Source organism: Panulirus ornatus, chromosome 19 (assembly GCF_036320965.1).
Source record: "Panulirus ornatus isolate Po-2019 chromosome 19, ASM3632096v1, whole genome shotgun sequence".
Classification (NCBI taxonomy): Eukaryota; Metazoa; Arthropoda; class Malacostraca; order Decapoda; family Palinuridae; genus Panulirus; species Panulirus ornatus.
The window spans coordinates 54,167,478-54,189,294 of NC_092242.1; the positions used below are offsets into that span (position 1 = coordinate 54,167,478).

The following is a 21,817-nucleotide window of genomic DNA, read 5'->3' on the forward strand; positions in this document are numbered from 1 at the left end:
TCGCTGTCTCCCGCGTTTGCGAGGTAGCGCAAGGAAACAGACGAAAGAAATGGCCCAACCCCCCCCCATACACATGTATATACATACGTCCACACACGCAAATATACATACCTACACAGCTTTCCATGGTTTACCCCAGACGCTTCACATGCCTTGATTCAATCCACTGACAGCACGTCAACCCCGGTATACCACATTGCTCCAATTCACTCTATTCCTTGCCCTCCTTTCACCCTCCTGCATGTTCAGGCCCCGATCACACAATATCTTTTTCACTCCATCTTTCCACCTCCAATTTGGTCTCCCTCTTCTCCTTGCTCCCTCCACCTCCGACACATATATCCTCTTGGTCAATCTTTCCTCACTCATCCTCTCCATGTGCCCAAACCACTTCAAAACACCCTCTTCTGCTCTCTCCACCACGCTCTTTTTATTTCCACACATCTCTCTTATATATATATATATATATATATATATATATATATATATATATATATATATATATATATATATATATATATATAGTGAATTAATTTAATTAAAAGAAAGTAACTAAAGTTTTGTGTGAAGGAGCATTTTCAAAAAATGGATTCTTCAGTAAAGAAAGGCAACAAAGCCTCTTTCTCACTGATCATCCTCTGTAAGGTGGATGAGAGACTGAAGGCTAAGTATATATGGCCAACAGATGATTAAAATATCCAAAATAAAGACAAATTTGAACTAACAATATTAAAGTAAAAACTATGCATGGCATATACTGTATTGCAGAAGTGCATCTTAGCATATATTACTGTTTGTTGAGGTTTACACATGCTTGACCATCTATATGCTTGACTTTAATAATAAGCATGTATATGTGTATATATATACATATATCTTTTAATTTTACAAAACACAATCAATGTGAAACACAGATATATGAAGCAGAAAAAATTTTCAGTCATATGTAGAAATATATGCATAAATTTTGTTGCCGAGTAAGTAAACATTAAAGAAAAAACTATTAGGACTAGATGAATGTATGATCATGACAATTAACAAAATAAAAGAAATTTATATTCTCAGTGATGTGCACCTGATGCAAAACACGGAGTATTCTTTTCAGTTAGCTTAGAAGTACTAAAAGTAATCGTTATTATCATAGGATACATATATTCCAAAGAGATGAGGTTCCATCAATGAACAAAAACTGAAAATAAATCTACACATTACTTACTTTTCAAAAGGTGACAGCCTCCCAGGTAAAAGGGATTGGATTAGTCTAGGATTATAGATGTTCCAGAATGACTGCAGTTAAGTATACACATTTAGTCTGACTCAACTGGTCTTCTCAGTAAAAAGCATCATTAATATGCTGGGACACCATTTACTTAACTAAAAAGCTGTGGGATTTTCTTGCTATGACTGAATTTCTACGTGCAGAGCTTTGTCACTAAACCTCTGATCATGTTATGAGGCCACTACTAGCTAATATAGACACTATCCAGTTACACACACAAGTGGTAGAAATCTGAAGGCAATTACAGACAATGGATGAGAATGAGAAACTTTAATACCAAATTTTATAGTCGGATTTTAACCTCTAAATTCATTTCCTTAGTTTGCTATCTTGGATTACAAGACAGACTAAGTACATCCAAAATGAGAAGTGCTTGTTCACCTCTGTCCAGAATTTAGGACTGACCCTGAACCAGAAGGCTGCACATGTAAAGCACTACACCAAAACCCTCCCATGAAAAAAGCAGTCATAAAACCTAATTTTACATAGGATATTAGCAGATGGTATCCTGTCTTACTTTCATCTACACAAAATAAAAAACTACTGATTAATTTATATTTTTCAGTTGCAAGATTCCACTAAAAAATTCGTAACCAAAAGGAAAACAAATTGTCAAATATCTAAGCAGAACTTATTGCCACTATCCTTAACAAATGTTTTCTATTTTGAAAAGGCATTATTTTACAATCATATTGATACCAGCATATTAAGACATTTCATTTGCAGTTAATGCTACAGGACTTAATCATAAAAAAACAGGCCTTAAACAAGTGAAAATTGTTATATTTTAGCTACACTTCTCACTTCCCCTTATCTTCATATAGTTCTCTTACATACCATCAGGTTACTACAGACAAAGTAGAACAGACTAAATCATACCACAGTCACACTTAAAAGTACTCCAAGACAACATGTCAACTTTCAGGTTCAGTGTGAACTTGAAAATTCTACTTTTTCTTGTTAAGCACAGCTATAAGACTGTCATTACTTCTGTATACACAGCTACAAATATGCAGTGATTTAGAAACGTAAAATAGTGTCAAGAAATTTTCAAGTAAAATATCTTGTAGGAAATGCTCTTGTAACCAGCAACCTTTCATCTCTGGCACTACCTTAGAAATGCTCTTGTAACCAGCAACCTTTCATCTCTGGCATTGCCTTAGTCTGGAAAATGTAGGATAATAGTCTGGAAGATGCTGAATAATAAAGCTTTTCCTGTACCATATCCTGTAAGGAAACAGTTATGTTAATTATTTGAGGAAAAATGAGTTATAACTTGTTGACATGCTAAGCATGCCAAAGTTGTAGTATTTTACTCCAACTAAAATTGATATCTTTTCACATACCACACTTGTGTTGAATAGCCTTAGAAGCTCCAGTGCTTTGCTTATAAACCTAAATTTTATAATCCAATCCATATACCAGACCAAAACTGGTCTTTCAGCTGCAGAGCTTCCCTGAAGGAATTTCATAAACAAATTTTTAAATGCCTTGGATAAAGAGAGAGGCCATTATCAAAAAGCCTTTTGACCTTTTTTTCGGAACAATCTCTGACCTGGCCATCTTGAACTCATCCACAATAAGTGTCTTCAGCTTATACTTAGGCTATGTCTTGGAGAGTCTTGCAAGATATTATAATCAGTTTCTTGGAGAGCTGTGAAAGTTAATGAAATCTCATAAATAAAATTGTGCAGTTTCAAATTATCAATTGTAACCTCTCACCCTGAGGGTTCACAGCTACAGTACTCAGTCTTGGTATGAACTTCCCTGCCTCCTAATTCCCCGGTCATTCTCAGTAAAATGCTGGATTGAGGTATAAACTCGTCACTTGCATTACATGGACCAGCATGCAGATTCTGCACCTTTTATTCATCCCTACCCTCACAAAGTTCTTGTATCACCACCTTCCAATTTCCTCCTCATATTTTCCATAACACTATAGAATGATCTGGTGATTGGAGACATGAAAGTTGTGCAGCAAACTTGAACATGTTTCATGCTTCCACCTTGAATTCCTTTCTCCTAAGTGAATGAACTAGAAAGGATAGTCTAATGAAAAAGCTCTTACTGTAAAAAAAATCCAGCACCTTATCCTAAGACCAAAAAGACTACCTTCTCATGGAGGTATGATCTCATTTAAGAAAGCATAGTAGTCTATTTCAAAAAGTGATCTTATAAAAATCAGAGCTAGGACCCAAATTGAACTAGTTCTGCTGAAACTGACCTGACTGAGAAATCAGGTTTTGTCTGTAATTTACTGTATTATGATCCACAGGAGATGACCTAACTGAGAAATCAGCATTAATTTGTGATTTACTGAATTATTGTATGTACATCACATAAAAATTTGTCACAAACTGCCACTAAATATTTGTTAGATGTTTTGGAGCCACAACACATTTAAAAACTGTCTGTTATCTCGAGGCCATTCTAACCTGTCACTCCCTGCTCTTTAAAACTATCTATTCTCACTTTCTTAAGCACTCCAAATTCCATTAACTTTTTTCAGATCACCAGTACAGCATTTGCTGTGTAATGAACATGTGTGACCTCCCCTGTGTGGGCCACTTCTGACCATCCTCTCTCTCAGGAATCAGAGCTAGGACCCAATTGAACTAGTTCTACTCAAACTGACCTGACTGAGAAATCAAGGTTTTGTCTGTAATTTACTGTATTATGATCCACAGGAGATGACCTAACTGAGAAATCAGCATTAATTTGTGATTTACTGAGTTATTATATGTACATCACATAAAAATTTGTCACAAACTGCCACTATATATTTGTTAGATGTTTCAGAGCCACAACACATTTAAAAACTGTCACTGTTATCTCGAGGCCATTCTAACCTTCTGTCACTCCCTGCTCTCTAAAACTATCTATTCTCACTTTCTTAAGCACTCCAAATTCCATTACCTTTTTTCAGATCACCAGTACAGCATTTGCTGTGTAATGAACATGTGTGACCTCCCCTGTGTGGGCCACTTCTGACCATCCTCTCTCTCAGGAATTTTGATGATTAATTCTTAAATGGCCCTTGGCATCTATTAAAGTTTTTGAAAAAGTGTGGCACAAGACTTTGCATACTTCTGTTTTGGAGCTTTTCAGCTTTCCTCTTTTATTGAAGTTTTCCATTTGTTCCATTGCAACAGGCATTCATCACAATAGTAGCCCTTGAGGTTTATTTCTAATTTGCCTACATTCTAAAGTCTTTCCATGCATGATAATCTTTCTTCTGATTTTAACACTCTTCATTCTAAAGCCAAAGTTTTTGCTCTACATAGTTAAACTCACTTCCCGTACCCTCATCACTCTCATACTCATTCCTTTCCTACCAGGGAACATATTCCATCTCTTGATCCAGACCTACATAACACTGTGGAATGGGGGAATGGTAACCTGGTTAAATACATTGCAAAAATTCACTATATACATATATATTTCTTTACAGGTCAGTTGGTAGCCTACATCCTCCATATTCTAATGAAGTTTATGCCTATCACCCTTCACAAACCACCCAAACAGTAGTTGTGGCACACCTGTGACCTGTCAAATCAAGGGTGGAGCAGATGAGCCTGGCAAACCCTGGTTTGAAAGAATAGTTTGGCCTAAGGTAAGTATCCTTTGTTTCATCTGAAGTGGTTTATATATACACATTTATTTTATTTGTTTATTATACTTTGTCTCTGTCTCCCATGTTAGCGAGGTAGCGCAAGGAAACAGACAAAAGAAAGGCCCAACCCACCCACATATAAATGTACATACATACACGTCCACACACGCACATATACATACCTATACATTTCAACGTATACATATATATACATACACACACATGTACATAATTCATACTTGCTGCCTTTATTCATTTTGGTCGCCACCCCACCACACATAAAATGACAACCCCCCTTTCCCCACACGTGTACAAGGTAGCGCTAGGAAAAGACAACAAAGGCCACATTCATTCACACTCAGTCTCTAGCTGTCATGTATAATGCACTGAAACCACAGCTTCCTTTCCACATCCAGGCACCACAAAACTTTCCATGGTTTACCCCAGACGCTTCACATGCCCTGGTTTAATCCATTGACAGCACGTCGACCGCAGTATACCACAACATTCCAATTGACTCTATTCTTTGCATGCCTTTCACCCTCTTGCATGTTCAGGCCCCGATCACTCAAAATCTTTTTCACTCCGTCCTTCCACCTCCAATTTGGTCTCCCACTTCTCCTCGTTCCCTCCACCTCTGACACATGTATCCTCTTTGTCAATCTTTCCTCACTTATTCTCTCCATGTGACCAAACCATTTCAAAACACCCCTTTCTGCTCTCTCAACCACACTCTTCTTATTACCACACATCTCTCTTACCCTTTCATTACTTACTCGATCAAATCACCTCACACCACTTGTTGTCCTCAAACATCTCATTTCCAACACATCCACCCTCCTCCATACAACCCTATCTATAGCCCATGCCTCGCAACCATATAATATTGTTGGAACCACTTTTCCTTCAAACATACTCATTTTTGCTTTCCGAGATAATGTTCTCAACTTCCACACACTTTTCAATGCTCCCAAATCTTTCGCCCCCTCCCCCACTCTGTGACTCACTTCTGCTGCCATGGTTCCATCCACTGCCAAATCTACTTTTACATATCTAAAACACTTCACTTCCTCCAGTTTTTCTCCATTCAAACTTACCTCCCAATTAACTTGTCCCTCAACCCTACCATACCTAATAACCTTGCTCTTATTCACATTTACTCTCAGCTTTCTTCTTTCATTCACTTTACCAGACTCAGTCACCAGCTTCTGCAGTTTCTCACCCAAATCAGCCACCAGTGCTGTATCATCAACGAACAACAACTGACTCGCTTCCCAAACCCTCTCATCCTCAACAGACTGCATACTTGCCTCTCTCTCCAAAACTTTTGCATTCACCTCCCTAACAACCCCATCCATAAACAAATTAAACAGCCATGGAGACATCACGCACCCCTGCTGCAAACTGACATTCACCGAGAACCAATCACTTTCCTCTCTTCCTACTCGTACACATGCCTTACATCTTCTCACTGCTTCTAGCAACTCTGCCTCCCACACCATATTCTTAATACCTTCCACCGAGCATCTCTATCAACTCTATCATACGCCTTCTCCAGATCCATAAATGCTCCATACAAATCCATTTGTTTTTCTAAGTATTTCTCACATACATTCTTGAAAGCAAACACCTGATCCATACATCCTCTACCACTTCTGAAACCACACTGCTCTTCCCCAGTCTGATGCTCCATACATGCCTTCACCCTCTCAATCAGTACCCTCCCATATGATTTCCCAGGAATACTCAACAAACTTATACCTCTGTAATTCATACATTCGCCTTTATCCCCTTTGCCTTTGTACAATGGCATTATGCATGCATTCCGCCAATCCTAAGGCACTTCACCACAAGCCATACATACATTAAGTATCCTTATCAGCTAGTCAACAACACAGTAGTATCCTTATCAGCCAGTCAACAACACAGTCACCCCCTTTTTTAACAAATTCAACTACAATACCATCCAAACCCTTGCCGGCATTCATCTTCCAAAAAGCTTTCACTCTGTTTACCAAGTCATTCTCCCTAACCCTCTCACTTCGCACACCACCTCAACCAAAACACCCTATATCTGCCACTCTATCATCTAACACATTCAACAAACCTTCAAAATACTCGCTACATCTCCTTCTCACCTCCCTATTAGCCCCCTTTACCGATGTTCCCATTTGTTCTCATGTCTTACGCAATTTATTTACCTCCTTCCAATACATCTTCTTATTCTCCCTAAAATTTAATGATACTCTCTCACAACAACTCTCATTCGCCCTCTTTTTCACCTCCTGCACCTTTCTCTTGACCTCCTGCCTCTTTCCTTTATACATCGCCCAGTCATGTGCCCTATTTCCATGCAAAAATCGTCCAAATGCCTCTCTTCTCTTTCACTAATAATCTTACTTCCTCATTCCACCACTTACTACCCTTTCTAATTTGCCCACCTCCCATGCTTCTCATGCCACAAGCATCTTATGTGCTAGCCATCACTGCTTCCCTAAATACTTCCCATTCCTCCACCACTCCCCTTACATCCTTTGTTCTCACATTTTTCCATTCTGCACTCAGTCTCTCCTGGTACTTCCTCACACAAGTTTCCTTCCCAAGCTCACTTACTCTCACCACACTCTTCACCCCAACATTCTCTCTTCTTTTCTGAAAACCTCTACAAATCTTCACCTTCGCCTCCACAAGAGAATGATCAGACATCCCTTAAGTTGCACCTCTCAGCACATTAACATTCAAAAGTCTCTCTTTCAATTAAGATGTAATCTAATAACACTCTCTGGCCATTTTTCGTACTTACATACATATACTTATGTATATCTCTTTTTAAACCAGGTATTCCCAATCACCAGTCCTTTTTCAGCACACAAATCCACAAGCTCTTCACCATTTCCATTTACAACACTGAACACCCCATGTACACCAATTATTCCCTCAACTGCCACATTACTCACCTTTGCATTCAAATCACCCATCACTATAACCCAGTCTCGTGTATCAAAAGTGCTAACACACTCACTCAGCTGCTCCCAAAACACTTGCCTCTCATTATCTTTCTTATCATGCCCAGGTGCATAGGCACCAATAATCACCCACCTCTCTCTCTCCATCTACTTTCAGTTTTACTCGTATCAATCTAGAGTTTACTCTCTTACACTCTATCACACTCTCTCACAATTCTTGTTTCAGTAGTGCTACTCCTTCCCTTGCTCTTGTATGCTCACCAACCCCTGACTGTACTCCTAAAACATTCCCAAACCACTCTTCCCCTTTACCCTTGAGCTTCATTTCACTCAGAGCCAAAACATCCAGGTTCCTTTCCTTAAACATACTACCTATCTCTCCTTTTTTCTCATCTTGGTTACATCCACACACATTTAAACACCCCAATCTGAGCCTTCGAGGAGGTTGGGCACTCCCCGCATGACTCCTTCTTCTGTTTCCCCTTTTAGAAAGTTAAAATACAAGGAGGGGATGGTTTCTAGCCCCCCACTCCCATCCCCTTTAGTTGCTTTTTACAACTAATATTTTTTTTTTTTTTTTTTTTTTTATACTTTGTCGCTGTCTCCCGTGTTTGCGAGGTAGCGCAAGGAAACAGACGAAAGAAATGGCCCAACCCCCCCCCATACACATGTACATACACACGTCCACACACGCAAATATACATACCTACACAGCTTTCCATGGTTTATCCCAGACGCTTCACATGCCTTGATTCAATCCACTGACAGCACGTCAACCCCTGTATACCACATCTCTCCAATTCACTCTATTCCTTGCCCTCCTTTCACCCTCCTGCATGTTCAGGCCCCGATCACACAAAATCTTTTTCACTCCATCTTTCCACCTCCAATTTGGTCTCCCTCTTCTCCTCGTTCCCTCCACCTCCGACACATATATCCTCTTGGTCAATCTTTCCTCACTCATTCTCTCCATGTGCCCAAACCATTTCAAAACACCCTCTTCTGCTCTCTCAACCACGCTCTTTTTATTTCCACACATCTCTCTTACCCTTACGTTACTTAATCGATCAAACCACCTCACACCACACATTGTCCTCAAACATCTCATTTCCAGCACATCCATCCTCCTGCGCACAACTCTATCCATAGCCCACACCTCGCAACCATACAGCATTGTTGGAACCACTATTCCTTCAAACATACCCATTTTTGCTTTCCGAGATAATGTTCTCGACTTCCACACATTTTTCAAGGCTCCCAAAATTTTCGCCCCCTCCCCCACCCTATGATCCACTTCCGCTTCCATGGTTCCATCCTGACAGATACATCCCAATACCATTCCTTCATCTTCCATAATACTTTCAAACTCGCTCCAATTCATTCCCTAACCCTACTTACCTACACACCTTGCCTACACACTACTTAACTTTCTCTCACTACTACTTACCAACACATTCAACAAATCCTCAATTTCTCCATGATCCATCCCCACGCTGTACACCATAACAACCTTCTACGCATTCCCAATTTTCCCCAGTCTTAACCAATTTATTTACCCTCCTTCCAAAATCTTCTTATTTCCCTAAATAAGAACCTCCTCACAACAATTAATACGCCATGCTATCACACCCCTCCTGCAAACCTTACTTCACCTGACCATCTTTCTTTCTCTCTCCACAGTCCTATTTCCATGCAAAACTCTAAATTTTGCCTTCTTCTCTTAACAATATCCACACCATATTCTTACCATACTCCACAGCCTTCTAATTACCCACCATCCCATGCTTCTCCAATCCATAAGCACTTATGACTAATCCATCTGCTTTTCCCATAATATTCCCAATCCTTCCAACCAACACCTTCACATCCTTGTCTCCATTTTTAAACCACTGCTCTCACCAGTCTCTATGCTGTACATGCCTTCCCTCACACAATTCCTCCCATATATTACTACTCACCACACTCATACCAACATCCTCTTTTTCTGAAACCTCTCTAAATCTCCCTTTGCCTCACAAGAAATGCACATTCCGCAATCCCTAATGCACCTCCAGCACATTTAACATAAACCCTTTACAACGAAATAATCAATCACCCTTTTCATATTTCCTCAATACCATACACATCTGTCTCGTTTTCAATCCGTTTCCAATCACCATCCTTTTTCGCACTTAACCAAAATGTTCCTACACCTTCCATTTACAACACTGAACACCCCAAACACCAATACTTCCCTCTATCCACATTACAACCTTGCATTCAAATCCCCATTCACTATCCCATCCCATCGTTATCAACAGCCTAATCACGCCACTCACTGCTCCCAATGCTCTTGTTTCGCATTATCTTCTTATCATCCCCAGGAATGTACTTATCCCTACATTACTATATCCTCTCACCCATTCATTTCACCTTTTATCAACCTCTTGCACTTTCTACTATATGTATGTATATATATATATATAAAGAAATGCTAGTGACACCAGGTGTGTTGTTTTCAAAGTACACTACATCTACTGTACTTTTGGAGAGTTATTACCTTGCTTATTTGCAGTTGAGGAGTTTTAGATATGTACAACTGGCATTAGTCTTATTTTGGTGAATTCATTGTTTGCATTCCAAGCACCCTGACATTTGCAGGGAAAGCCAGCAAGTTTAGAATGCCTTAACTCGTCAAAGGCAGGACATAGGTATTCCATGGTGTTATACCAGTTTCCTCGTACCCCTGATCTACGTGGACCTTAGCGCAGCGGTGAGGTTTGTGTGGAGCAGTGATGGCTTGAGTTATGGCAGTGAGGATTTTCCTTTCCCTGGTAGAATTAACCATGCTGCAAAGGCCAAGCTTGAGCTCTCAGATGGACTCATGTAGGCTAGTTTCTCTCCTATACTTTTTGTTCTTCTCTTCTTCTTCAGTCAAAACTGAAATTGGTCATTCGTTTGAGTTGAAATGAACTTCTTAGAATATTTTAAACTGTATGAAGAGTGCTGAATAGCCTTAGATGCTCCAGTGTTTGGCTTGTAAGTCTAAATTAAGTAATGCAATCCAATCCAGATTCCTCGTAGCAGAAACACAAATGCACCTTTTAGGGGATCCTGCCAGGCACAAGGGAACTGATTTTGTGTTCCTCACTGGCTTTAGCTGGAGTTACTGATAAATTTTAGTCTACATGGCAACTTTAAAAGAATTACTAAGACAACATTTACCTTTACTGATAAAGAAGGCTTGCTCCTTTTATGTCTAGGTCTACTCAGTTGTCACAGACGTAAGGGGTTAGGTTGAAGTTTATTCCTTCAACACCCCCCCCCCCCTCTTCCTCCCATCAAAAGAAACCTTGATCTGCAATTAACTCATTGGTCAAGGGATTAGACAGGATGTTTTAAAATGATGGAACTTGTAGAAGACTGGTTCCTGTCATACATTATTTTTCTGTCTCTAGATGAGCTGAAGCAAAACGAGGATAATCTAAGTCTGTCCTTTTCAGATTTTCTTTCTTTGGAACACAAATTGTGGCTACCTGCTCCATGGACAGTCTTTAAGACTCTGCTGGCAGTTGTCAGTTTAGAGAAGTTGATAGAGTACATTTATTGGCACATCTAATTCTTTCCAGAATAAACTTTTTAGCATGCAAGCTTGAGAACCTACATGGTAACCCAAGTTATGTCCTCTTGGAATGTGATAGCCTCACAGCGTTTATTTTAATTTGATGGTATAGGACTTGTTTTCTAGAACTTCCTTTCAGAAGCTACACGTGCTCTGTGGTCCAGCATGTTTTGAATCTGCTGCCATCAGTTTTTGGATCTGCCACCAGGGAGATGGTTTAGCAAGGTGAGAAAAAAACCAGATCATCATGAAGAAAGTGCAGAGGAAAACAAGGAAGTGGAAGAAAGAATTTCTATAGATAAATGTATCCAGATGATGAGAGATTTAATTGCTGGACTGGAGCAAAGGGACTTTATAACAGAACAAGAAATCATGTCTGTTTATTTGATTAAAAGAAAATTAATTAAGGAAAAGCCAAAGTACCAGTAGCAAGCTACATTGCAACAGTGGTTGAAGTTCTTTAATAACACTGCCAAGGCTCATTCTAGCATAGAAAATCCACTTCCCTGCACCTACTCTGACCCTGATGTGCAAGTATCTGCTGACCATGGAGACCTTGTTGACCCTGCATACCCTGAAGACAATGCTGGCCCTAGAGACACTGCTGACCATGAAGACACTGCTGATCCTGGAGACACTGCTGACTATGAAGACCCTGCTGACCCTGATGTATTCTAATATAATCTGATGTAACAAGAAAAACCATTTTGGAAGCATTAATGGTTGTATTATTTCCTGTTTTTAGCCTAGTTTTAACTTTGGTAACAGCAATATGTGTGTGGAATGAGCTGGCAAAACTAGGGGTTGGGCATATATTTACATAGGGGGTTCCCTTAGGGGTCGGTTTCTGTTTTCCAGCATTTTCTGTGGTCTGGCAGTGGCCAGGTCTTAAGGTTGCTAGATTAAAGAGGTACAACCTGTACTACCAGTTTAAGATAAGATCCAGATTTTCCTTTGCGGGAACAGGTTTACATCAACCAGAAAATTTTCATTGATTGCCAGGTAACCCTGCAGTTGAAGGCATCATCATGGCGAGATTACTAGCTATGGAAGGGCTTTTCTTAAGTATGCCAAGCTTTTCCTTCATTTTTCTCTTTTGTATGATGATATTAGAGCCTTACCCTCAGCATCAGGTCCCACTGTCCTTGATTTAGACCTGCTTACTCCAGCTTTATAACTTCATTGTCCTTAGGGACATAAAAAATTCCCTTAAAGTACTCCATGTTCAGTAACTCTGACTTCTGGATATTTTCTCTTTGAGTATCATTCCTCAGGCAAGGGTTTGGATTTCCAGTATATGGGATTCAGGTAGAAAAAGACGTTAGGCAAGTTCAAAAAGTCCTAACACTCTATGTGTTAGATATGTGAGTTTAAAGGTAAAAGATGCAGTAACAAAGACTATTGTCATTTTTACAGAGTATGCACAATTTGGGCCAGTGTTCGGTTTCATTTGGTGTCCATGACAGCAGAGAGAGAGGAGTTCACCTGGATGTTCTCTTTGGGTATAATCCTGTAAAGGATTTCATCTCTGTGAGTACTTTCCTGTTGGCTATGGTTTCTCTCACATTTGTTAATGACACTGACTTCAGTTGCCTTGTTCAGATTTAGAACTATGAAACCAGAAATATTGAACTCTCAAGATATCTAATTTATTTGCAAGGTTAACTGCCTTGTTACTACCATACTATTTGGGGTCAGGAGCTTTGCCCCCAATAATTGCATTTTTCAGATCTTGCACATTTGGATTCATAAACCCAGTTTTGCTTAGAACATGGGAAATGTGTGACATTCGGTTGCTTTTAATGTTCACAAGTCTTCTTAGACAGTTTTTAACAGGCTCAGGAATCTTTTCCATGTCCCTTCATATATTTCTTGGTGCTTTCTGAAGCTAACCTGGAAAACCTACTCTGGGACCCACTTGGTATTTATTTTTCATGATTGCCTTTTTTGAGGTCCTTTATTTCCTACTTTCTGATCAAGTATGTGGGGGTTATCACAGGTCCTAGCATTGTTTAATCATGCAAAGTCCCCTGAGGTTGTTTCATCCATTACAAGGTGTCAAAATGTAAGCAAATGCGATTTGAATCCCCTAAAGTTGACCATTTATGGAAATTGTATTTTCTGTTGTGTCTTTGCTAATTCCTTGAGACCTTCAGTGGTTAGTAAGGGATACCTATTCTCTGGTCTGCCCTGACTGTCTGAACCATTTCTCAAAAGGAAAGATTTTATTTTGATGTATGGCTGGTTTTGCTGGCTTAGTTATGCCTCACTAGTAGAGATGTGTCACTAATGTACTTCCTTGCTAGGCCAGATTATTCAGATACCATACAGTAAGCCTTATTTACTTAGATGGTCATCTTTTTCTTTTTAGGAAGGGTTTCTTACCCTACACCCCCATGTCCTTATGTTTCCATTAACTCTTGGAACAATATACCTGGAAAAAAATATTACTTTTGAAGAATGAAAAACTTTCTCTCCAGGCAGTGTCCCATGAACAATTTTTCATTTTTACTTTCTGCCCTATCTTCCCCTCTCTTTGAAAAACTTCTTTTCTGACAGTACAGGTTGAGCATCCCTAATCTGAAATGCTCCAAAATCCAAAACTTTTTGAGTGGCGACATAACGTTACAAGTGGAAAATTATTAATGGTATTTCATATTTTTTACTGTTAAGTACTTGTTTGTGAATAAGTGTAAGAATATGATTGCTTATCAGTAGCATATAAATTCAGTCAGGAATGAAGGTGATGCCAAACAACCACAGATTGTCTACATGGGCAGCTGAAGTTGTGACTCCATACTTTCTGATGGTTCAGCATTACACAAACTTTGTTTCATGCAAAAACTTATTTAGAATATTGTATAAATTACCTTTAGGCTGTGTGTATAAGGTGTTTTTGAAACATAAATGGATTTTGTGTTTAGACTTGGGTCCATCCTCAAGTTATCTCATTGTTTGTGTACTGCAAATATTTTGAGCAATCGGGGCCTGAACATACAAGAGGGTGAGAAGCATGCAAGGAATAGAGTTAATTGGGACGATGTGGTATACCAGGGTCGACATGATGTCAGTGGACTGAACCAGGGCATGTGAAATGTCTGGGGTAAAGCAAGGAAAGGTCTGTGGATAGGGAGCTGTGGTTTCGGTGCATTACACATGACAGCTAGAGACCATGTGTTAACAAATGTGGCCTTTTTTGTGTTTTCCTGGCACCACCTCACTGAGGCAGGGGGTAGCAATGCTGTTTCCTGTGGGATGGGGTAGTGCCAGGAATGGATGAAGGCAAGCAAGTATGAATATGTCCATGTGTATATATGTATGCCTGTGTATATGTATGTATATGTATATATGATATGTATATGTATGTATATGTATATATGTTAATATGTATATGTATGTACATGTGCATATATGGGCATTTATTTATATATGTGTATATGAGTGGATGGGCCATTCTTTCTTTGTCTGTTTCCTGGTGCTACCTTGGTGATGCGGGAAGTGGCAATCAAGTATATATATAAAGAAATGATATTCCAAAATCCCAAAAAATCCAAAATCAGAAACACTTTTGTTCCCAGGCATTTTGGATAAGGGATACTCAACCTGTATTGATTGTCGGACTGACATCTGTGTCCTGGGAATTATGAGATCTGTATGGCTGGGCAACTGGCAGGATGATAACATCTTTGCTGGATGGAGGTAGCTGACTGAATTGGGGTATGGAATGAGGTAGTGCTGTGACCACTGTTTGGGTGGTCTGCAAAGGGTGAAAGGCATCAACCTCTCCAGAAGGGGGTTGTTGGAGGCTATGAACCCCTCAGAGTTCAGAGATTCTCTCATTATCTTGTAGGACACCTCCCAGAGAGAAAGATGCACTGTCTTCAAAGCTCACCTTTTTAAATCTCACTCATTTTCTACCTCTGTTTCAAAAACAACACAATTCAACCCAGCATAAATAAAAACAAGCCGGGCATAATCATATCCCTTATTTTATATCTGAAACCTCGCTAACAAGCATAAGAAATTGCATTTCAAAAGCTAGGAATAATATATAGGTACAGCAGTTACTTGTGAGCAGTTATTCCATTTTTACAGAGATCTCATTTGTTTGTGGTGAAGTTAGATTGAGCTAACTCTGCTGATTACAGTCGAAACTGAGCAAATCTAAAGAGCTCAAAAATGGGAGAGGTAATATCTAAACTGCCAACTTGCGATTGGCCCTCATTACAAGTTTGTCCATTTACATGTTAAATACCTAATGACTGGATCTAAATGGAGTTCCAATCCAAGTTCTACTCCATGGATATATTCATGAAACAGCATTTGCTGTGATAGTCTCACTTCCTACAAGCAAGATTATTACAATTTCTAGATCCTCCTCTGAACTAAGAGATGGACCTTAAACTTGGCAAGGCCCAGTTGTTGTGCCTATCTTGAGACATGACACCGCTGAAAGTCTAGCAGTGCTTCCTCTCTTTTGTCACCAGCTAGCTCACTGATGAGTCTTCTGTGTCTTTATTTGCTTTTATCTTCTCAGTAGTTTCCCATTTTCCTTTTATGTATAAAAAATTTTTGTTCTACCACTGAACATTTGTTTTGGATTATACCAACCATACATAGCATATTATTAGAGTAACACATCTGTAGTTTATCTTCTTTCAGCATCATACTCCTGTGCTTTTAGACTTGCATATGTATGTTTTGGATTAGCTACTCCTAAAATAGTTTGCAGTTTCCTGGGTTTGGTTATACCCATCCTCTATTGATGTAATTGCTGGATGATGTTACATTAATTATGATTGGTTTTCATGGTTATATCAATAGTAATTGCAGTAAGTGAATTGAAAGCAAATGGAATTGTATGATACTGGTAAATATGTAAATTATTGTGATCCTGATGTCTAAATTATAGTAACAATATGAGTTCCAAATTTCACAAAAAAAGCTCATGAAACATTCGTAATATGTAGGATGGAATCAGAACCACATTTTTTAAGAACAATAACCCCATGATATTCCAGAGTTAGAACCTTGGAAAAGTTGCACAGGATCAGATGGTGTCAGTTTAGTTGTCTGTAAGCTTAGTTTGAAAAATGCACAGGATCAGATGGATTCGGCTTAGTTTGAGAAGTGAACAGGGTCATATGGTGTCACCTTCGTTGTCTGTAAGGGAGGTATATTACCAGTACTACCCACCTAGGTATCAGGAGGGTTAGTGACATCTGCTTAGTGAGCCAGCACTTTAGTGGTTCTCAAGTTGCACTCCTCTGACCCAGGTAGCTGTCTTTTCTTTCTGCCTCACAAACATGTGGACTACTGGCATTCTGTCCACAAACACACTCTTCTTATCGCATGTAACACTGACAACACTTAAATAACTCGGCTCATTATTTGTAACTAGATTTTCCTGCGGAGAGCACTATGCGCTAGCCCTGCCTTTTGGTAAGATGGTATGAGCAGTTGATAGAAGTAGTAGGTAGGAGCATTAGATAGAAGTAGTCATGAGGAATATTAGGTAGGAGCCTCTGTAAACACTGTTATAGACTTGCCCTCTGCCAATGGTCTGTTAAGGGTAAGGCATATAGGCTAAGATGTGGCACTGGAGCTCTTTAGTTATGGAGACTGTTGCCATGGCCACCCCTTTGAAGGAGTTCCAATTGGAGTAAGTGTCAGAGATATAGATAGATAGATAGACTGATAGATAGATAGCATCCTCAATATGCTCAATTCCTCCTGCACTTCGTTAATGTGCTCTTCCAGTTGCTTTCTTAATTTTCTTTACTTCCTTACTTAAATCTTGTAGAATTTTTTCTTGATTTTGAATTATTGTCAGCTGTTTTTGTGTTTCTAGATAGCTTTTTTTTTTTACATTGAAGACTCCGTTCATGGACAAAAGTCCACCTCAAGGCCAGGACTTAAGTGAAATGTAGAGTTATGAAATGGAAAGAGGAAAGACAAGGGAAAGTATGTATGAATTTTTGTGAAAGTGAAAAACCAGTCTTTTGAAATGTGCTAGGTCATAATTATTGGGAGACATGAGAAGGTAGAGCGTTCCAAAGCTTTGATGAGTAGGGAAAGAAGCGAGTCATCCCTTTCCCTCTTTTTTTTTTTTTTTTTTTTTTTTTTTTTTTTTTTTTTTTTTTGCCCGCTGTCTCCCGCGTTTGCGAGGTAGCGCAAGGAAACAGACAAAAGAAATGGCCCAACCCACCCCCATTCACAATGTATATACATACACGTCCACACACGCAAATATACATACCTATACATCTCAATGTACACATATATATACACACACAGACACATACATATATACCCATGCACACAATTCACACTCTGCCTTTATTCATTCCCATCGCCACCTCGCCACACATGGAATACCATCCCCCTCCCCCCTCATGTGTGTGAGGTAGCACTAGGAAAAGACAACAAAGGCCCCATTCGTTCACACTCAGTCTCTAGCTGTCATGCAATAATGCCCGAAACCACAGCTCCCTTTCCACATCCAGGCCCCACACAACTTTCCATGGTTTACCCTAGACGCTTCACATGCCCTGATTCAATCCACTGACAGCACGTCAACCCCGGTATACCACATCGATCCAATTCACTCTATTCCTTGCCCTCCTTTCACCCTCCTGCATGTTCAGGCCCCGATCACACAAAATCTTTTTCACTCCATCTTTCCACCTCCAATTTGGTCTCCCACTTCTCCTCGTTCCCTCCACCTCCGACATATATATCCTCTTGGTCAATCTTTCCTCACTCATTCTCTCCATGTGCCCAAACCATTTCAAAACACCCTCTTCTGCTCTCTCAACCACGCTCTTTTTATTTCCACACATCTCTCTTACCGTTACATTACTTACTCGATCAAACCACCTCACACCACACATTGTCCTCAAACATCTCATTTCCAGCACATCCACCCTCCTGCGCACAACTCTATCCATAGCCCACGCCTTGCAACCATGCAACATTGTTGGAACCACTATTCCTTCAAACATACCCATTTTTGCTTTCCGAGATAATGTTCTCGACTTCCACACATTCTTCAAGGCTCCCAGGATTTTCGCCCCCTCCCCCACCCTATGATTCACTTCCGCTTCTGTGGTTCCATCCGCTGCCAGATCCACTCCCAGATATCTAAAACACTTTACTTCCTTCAGTTTTTCTCCATTCAAACTTACCTCCCAATTGACTTGACCCTCAACCCTACTGTACCTAATAACCTTGCTCTTATTCACATTTACTCTAACTTTCTTCTTTCACACACTTTACCAAACTCAGTCACCAGCTTCTGCAGTTTCTTACATGAATCAGCCACCAGCGCTGTATCATCAGCGAACAACTGACTCACTTCCCAAGCTCTCTCATCCACAACAGACTTCATACTTGCCCCTCTTTCCAAAACTCTTGCATTCACCTCCCTAACAACCCCATCCATAAACAAATTAAACAACCATGGAGACATCACACACCCCTGCCGCAAACCTACATTCACTGAGAACCAATCACTTTCCTCTCTTCCTACACGTACACACTCTTGTAAACCTCAAATACATCTTCATGGTTCTTTTTTCATATTAAGGTTTCTGTAAGTGAAGTTCTGATCGTCACCTCTTCTACAGTGTACATTATCTTTCTTGCTTCAGCTTCATAAAACTTATGGAAGTGAACACAGACCCACAATAGAATTCTATGAATACTTACTGGCCAGCATGATTTTCTAATTACTCAACTGCCTTAATTCCAAAGTCAGTTCAGTTTGTTGAATTCTTGTCATTTTTTATCAATTCATGAGCTATCTCAGTTTTCAAACTGCAGTCATAACCATCAGTTGTTGTGTGGATTAATTAGTCCCCTAGTGAGCTAGTCATTTTCACAGTTTATCATCTCCTCTAACTAGAATATTTTACATCCTTCATGCCTCATTCATAAACATCTTGTCCGTCTGTCTTTATAGTTTCACTCTTATTCGTAAACAGATAAAAATAAACAATAATTTCACTGGCATCCATCCCACATCAAAACTCAAAGGTATCCAGTCTGTAGAGCAAACTTTATTTAGATAAAATTTTCATCCTACAGCCTCTATCACATCTGACTGGATTATTTCGTTTTCGAGGAAGCTCTCTGAGTTTTCTTTACGAACACGTGTATGCTAGCATGTGCAATATTAATGACTCTCTATGGTCTGAAGTACCTGTCTCTCTCTAGAAGCCCACCTACCAGCCTACTATCCATGCAGCCTGCTAATGTTTGCCATTATTCTTTCATTCATTCATTCTCACAACTTCTTTTTTCATGCTTCTTATTTCCCAGGTTTGGGTGATAGTGCCAGATACAATATAAGAAAGGCCACATTCACTTACATTCATTTTGTGGCTGTCACATGCAATGCACCAAAACCACAGCCAGGCCCCACAGACCTTCCCAGGGTTTCTCCTGGCTTCTTCTTATGCCTTGGTTCAGTCCACTGACAGCATGTCAACTCCTGTATATCACAATTCACTGTATGCTGCCCATGCCTTTTACCCTCCTGCCTGTTCTCAGGTTTCAGTCACTCAGTGTTTTTCATTCCATCCATCCATTTCCAACTTGCCCCCCCCCCCCACCTGCTCTTTGTCACTTTTTACTTCTGATACATAATTCCTCTTTGTCTTCCTATTTTTCACTATTTTATCTAGATCAGCTTATTTATTTTCTTGTCTCCAAAAGTGTTATCCCCTCCCTTCAGCCCAGTAGCATTTACTCATCAGTATTATGCTGTCATCAGGAGAATACATTACAGATCTGCTCCGTCCATACAGTTCAACTTGTGATGTAAGAATATAACTTGTAACAAACCTGAACACAAACCTTAAATACCCAGTTGCGATAGGGAACAGTTGAGGTTTGAAATATTTTTACTGCTGGAGCAGCATCATCTGTAATCATGATAGTGACCTTTTCAGCCAGGAGGATAGTGGCTGCTTCCCTCCATAGTCTAGACACACATGAGGCAGCTAGGAGGTCACTCACACCCAGGTAGCTGATCAGGTTAACCAGTGTCTGTGAATCCATAAGTTTAAGAGTTAGTATCTGACTAGGGAAGAATTCACATGCAGAGGATCATTGAGAAATAAGCAGCAGAGTAATAAACTTGCCTTTGTATTAAAGACCCTAGCAAATAGTACCAGTTAATGATAGAGTTCAGACATTATACAATACTTTGTATTGCAGGCATCCTCTTTCATAGAAAATATTTATCTGAACAGATGAAACCTATGGTAAAAAATGGTAATCCAGGATGATTTGAAACCTGTGGCAAAAAATGGTAATCCAGGATGGTTGATGAGTCAACCAATCCTAAAGGTCTCATGAAAAAAATCTAACCATTCTCTTTACTGAATCATTTGAAATTTCAGTTATTCTTCATACCCAGGACTGAGCAGTAAAATTTGACTCTTCAACAGCATTCATACTTGATAGCTATTATTTTATGTTTTTTAAGCAAAGTTACAAAATCAAATTCTACCATCAAATTTCCTGCATATCACAACTAAGGGGACAGGGAGACTGGAAACTCTTCCCTTCCTGTATTGCAAGTTCTAAAAGAGGAAACAGAAGGAGGAGCCACGAAGGGAGTGCTCATCCTCCTTGAAGGCTCAGGCTGGGGCATCCAAATGTGCATGGATGTAACAATGATTAGAAGAGAGGAGAGATAGGTAATATGTTAGAGAAAAGAAACCTGGACATTCTGGCTCTTGAGTGAAACGAAGGTCAAGGGTAAGGGGAAAGACTGGTTTGGAAATGTCTTAGGAGTAAAGTCAGGGGCTGATGAGAGGATAGGAGCTAAGGAAGAACTGAAAGTGGATGGTGAGAGATCAGTTATTATTAAGGCTTATACACCTGGCCACGAGAAGAAAAATCATGAGAGACAAGTGTTTTGGGAACAGCTGAGTAGTTTGATGTAAGAGATCTGCATTGGTGATAGGTATTTAAATATGAAGGTAAGTAATGTGGCAGCTGAGGATTTGATTGGGGCACTTAGGGTATTCAGTGTTATGAAAAAAAATGGTGAAGAGCTTGTGGAGTTGAGTACTTATAAAAGACTGGTGAATGGGGATACCTGGTTTAAAAATAACGGATATACACAAGTATACATAAGTGAGTTGGAGAGATGGTCATTGGGTTTTATTAGACAGCACATTAATTGATAGGCATGTACTAAAAAGACTTTAGAATGGTGGGATGTCTGATCAGTATCTTGTGGAGGTGAGGATGAAGATTTGTAGAGGTTTTTGAAAAAAAAGAAACGGTGTTGAGCTAAGAAAGGAGACTTTGTGTGAAGAAATGCCAGGAAAGATTAAGTGCAG

The 21,817-nt window shown here is 39.6% G+C and overlaps 2 protein-coding genes across 14 annotated transcripts in view; one reads left to right on the top strand and one right to left on the bottom strand.

Moving 5' to 3' along the window:
* The window catches only part of LOC139755506 (trichoplein keratin filament-binding protein-like), a 650,577-nt gene that overhangs the window by 488,191 nt on the left and 140,569 nt on the right, over positions 1-21,817 (top strand). For 6 of the 12 annotated variants that reach the window (XM_071673867.1, XM_071673863.1, XM_071673868.1 and 3 more), the window contains one exon: positions 4,731-4,892. The exons of 5 other annotated variants lie outside the window; for them this stretch is intronic. The gene's annotated coding sequence lies outside the window, so the exon portion shown is untranslated. Of the gene's footprint in view, positions 1-4,730; positions 4,893-12,875; positions 12,990-21,817 lie in introns of all 12 variants that reach the window. One more of the 12 variants, XM_071673864.1, reaches the window with a different exon arrangement.
* LOC139755505 (uncharacterized) overlaps positions 1-21,817 on the bottom strand; it is a 107,524-nt gene that overhangs the window by 80,077 nt on the left and 5,630 nt on the right. For both annotated transcript variants that reach the window (XM_071673860.1, XM_071673859.1), the window contains exon 2: positions 20,319-20,510. In XM_071673860.1, coding sequence (XP_071529961.1) covers positions 20,319-20,510 — 192 coding nt within the window. The remainder of the gene's footprint in view (positions 1-20,318; positions 20,511-21,817) is intronic.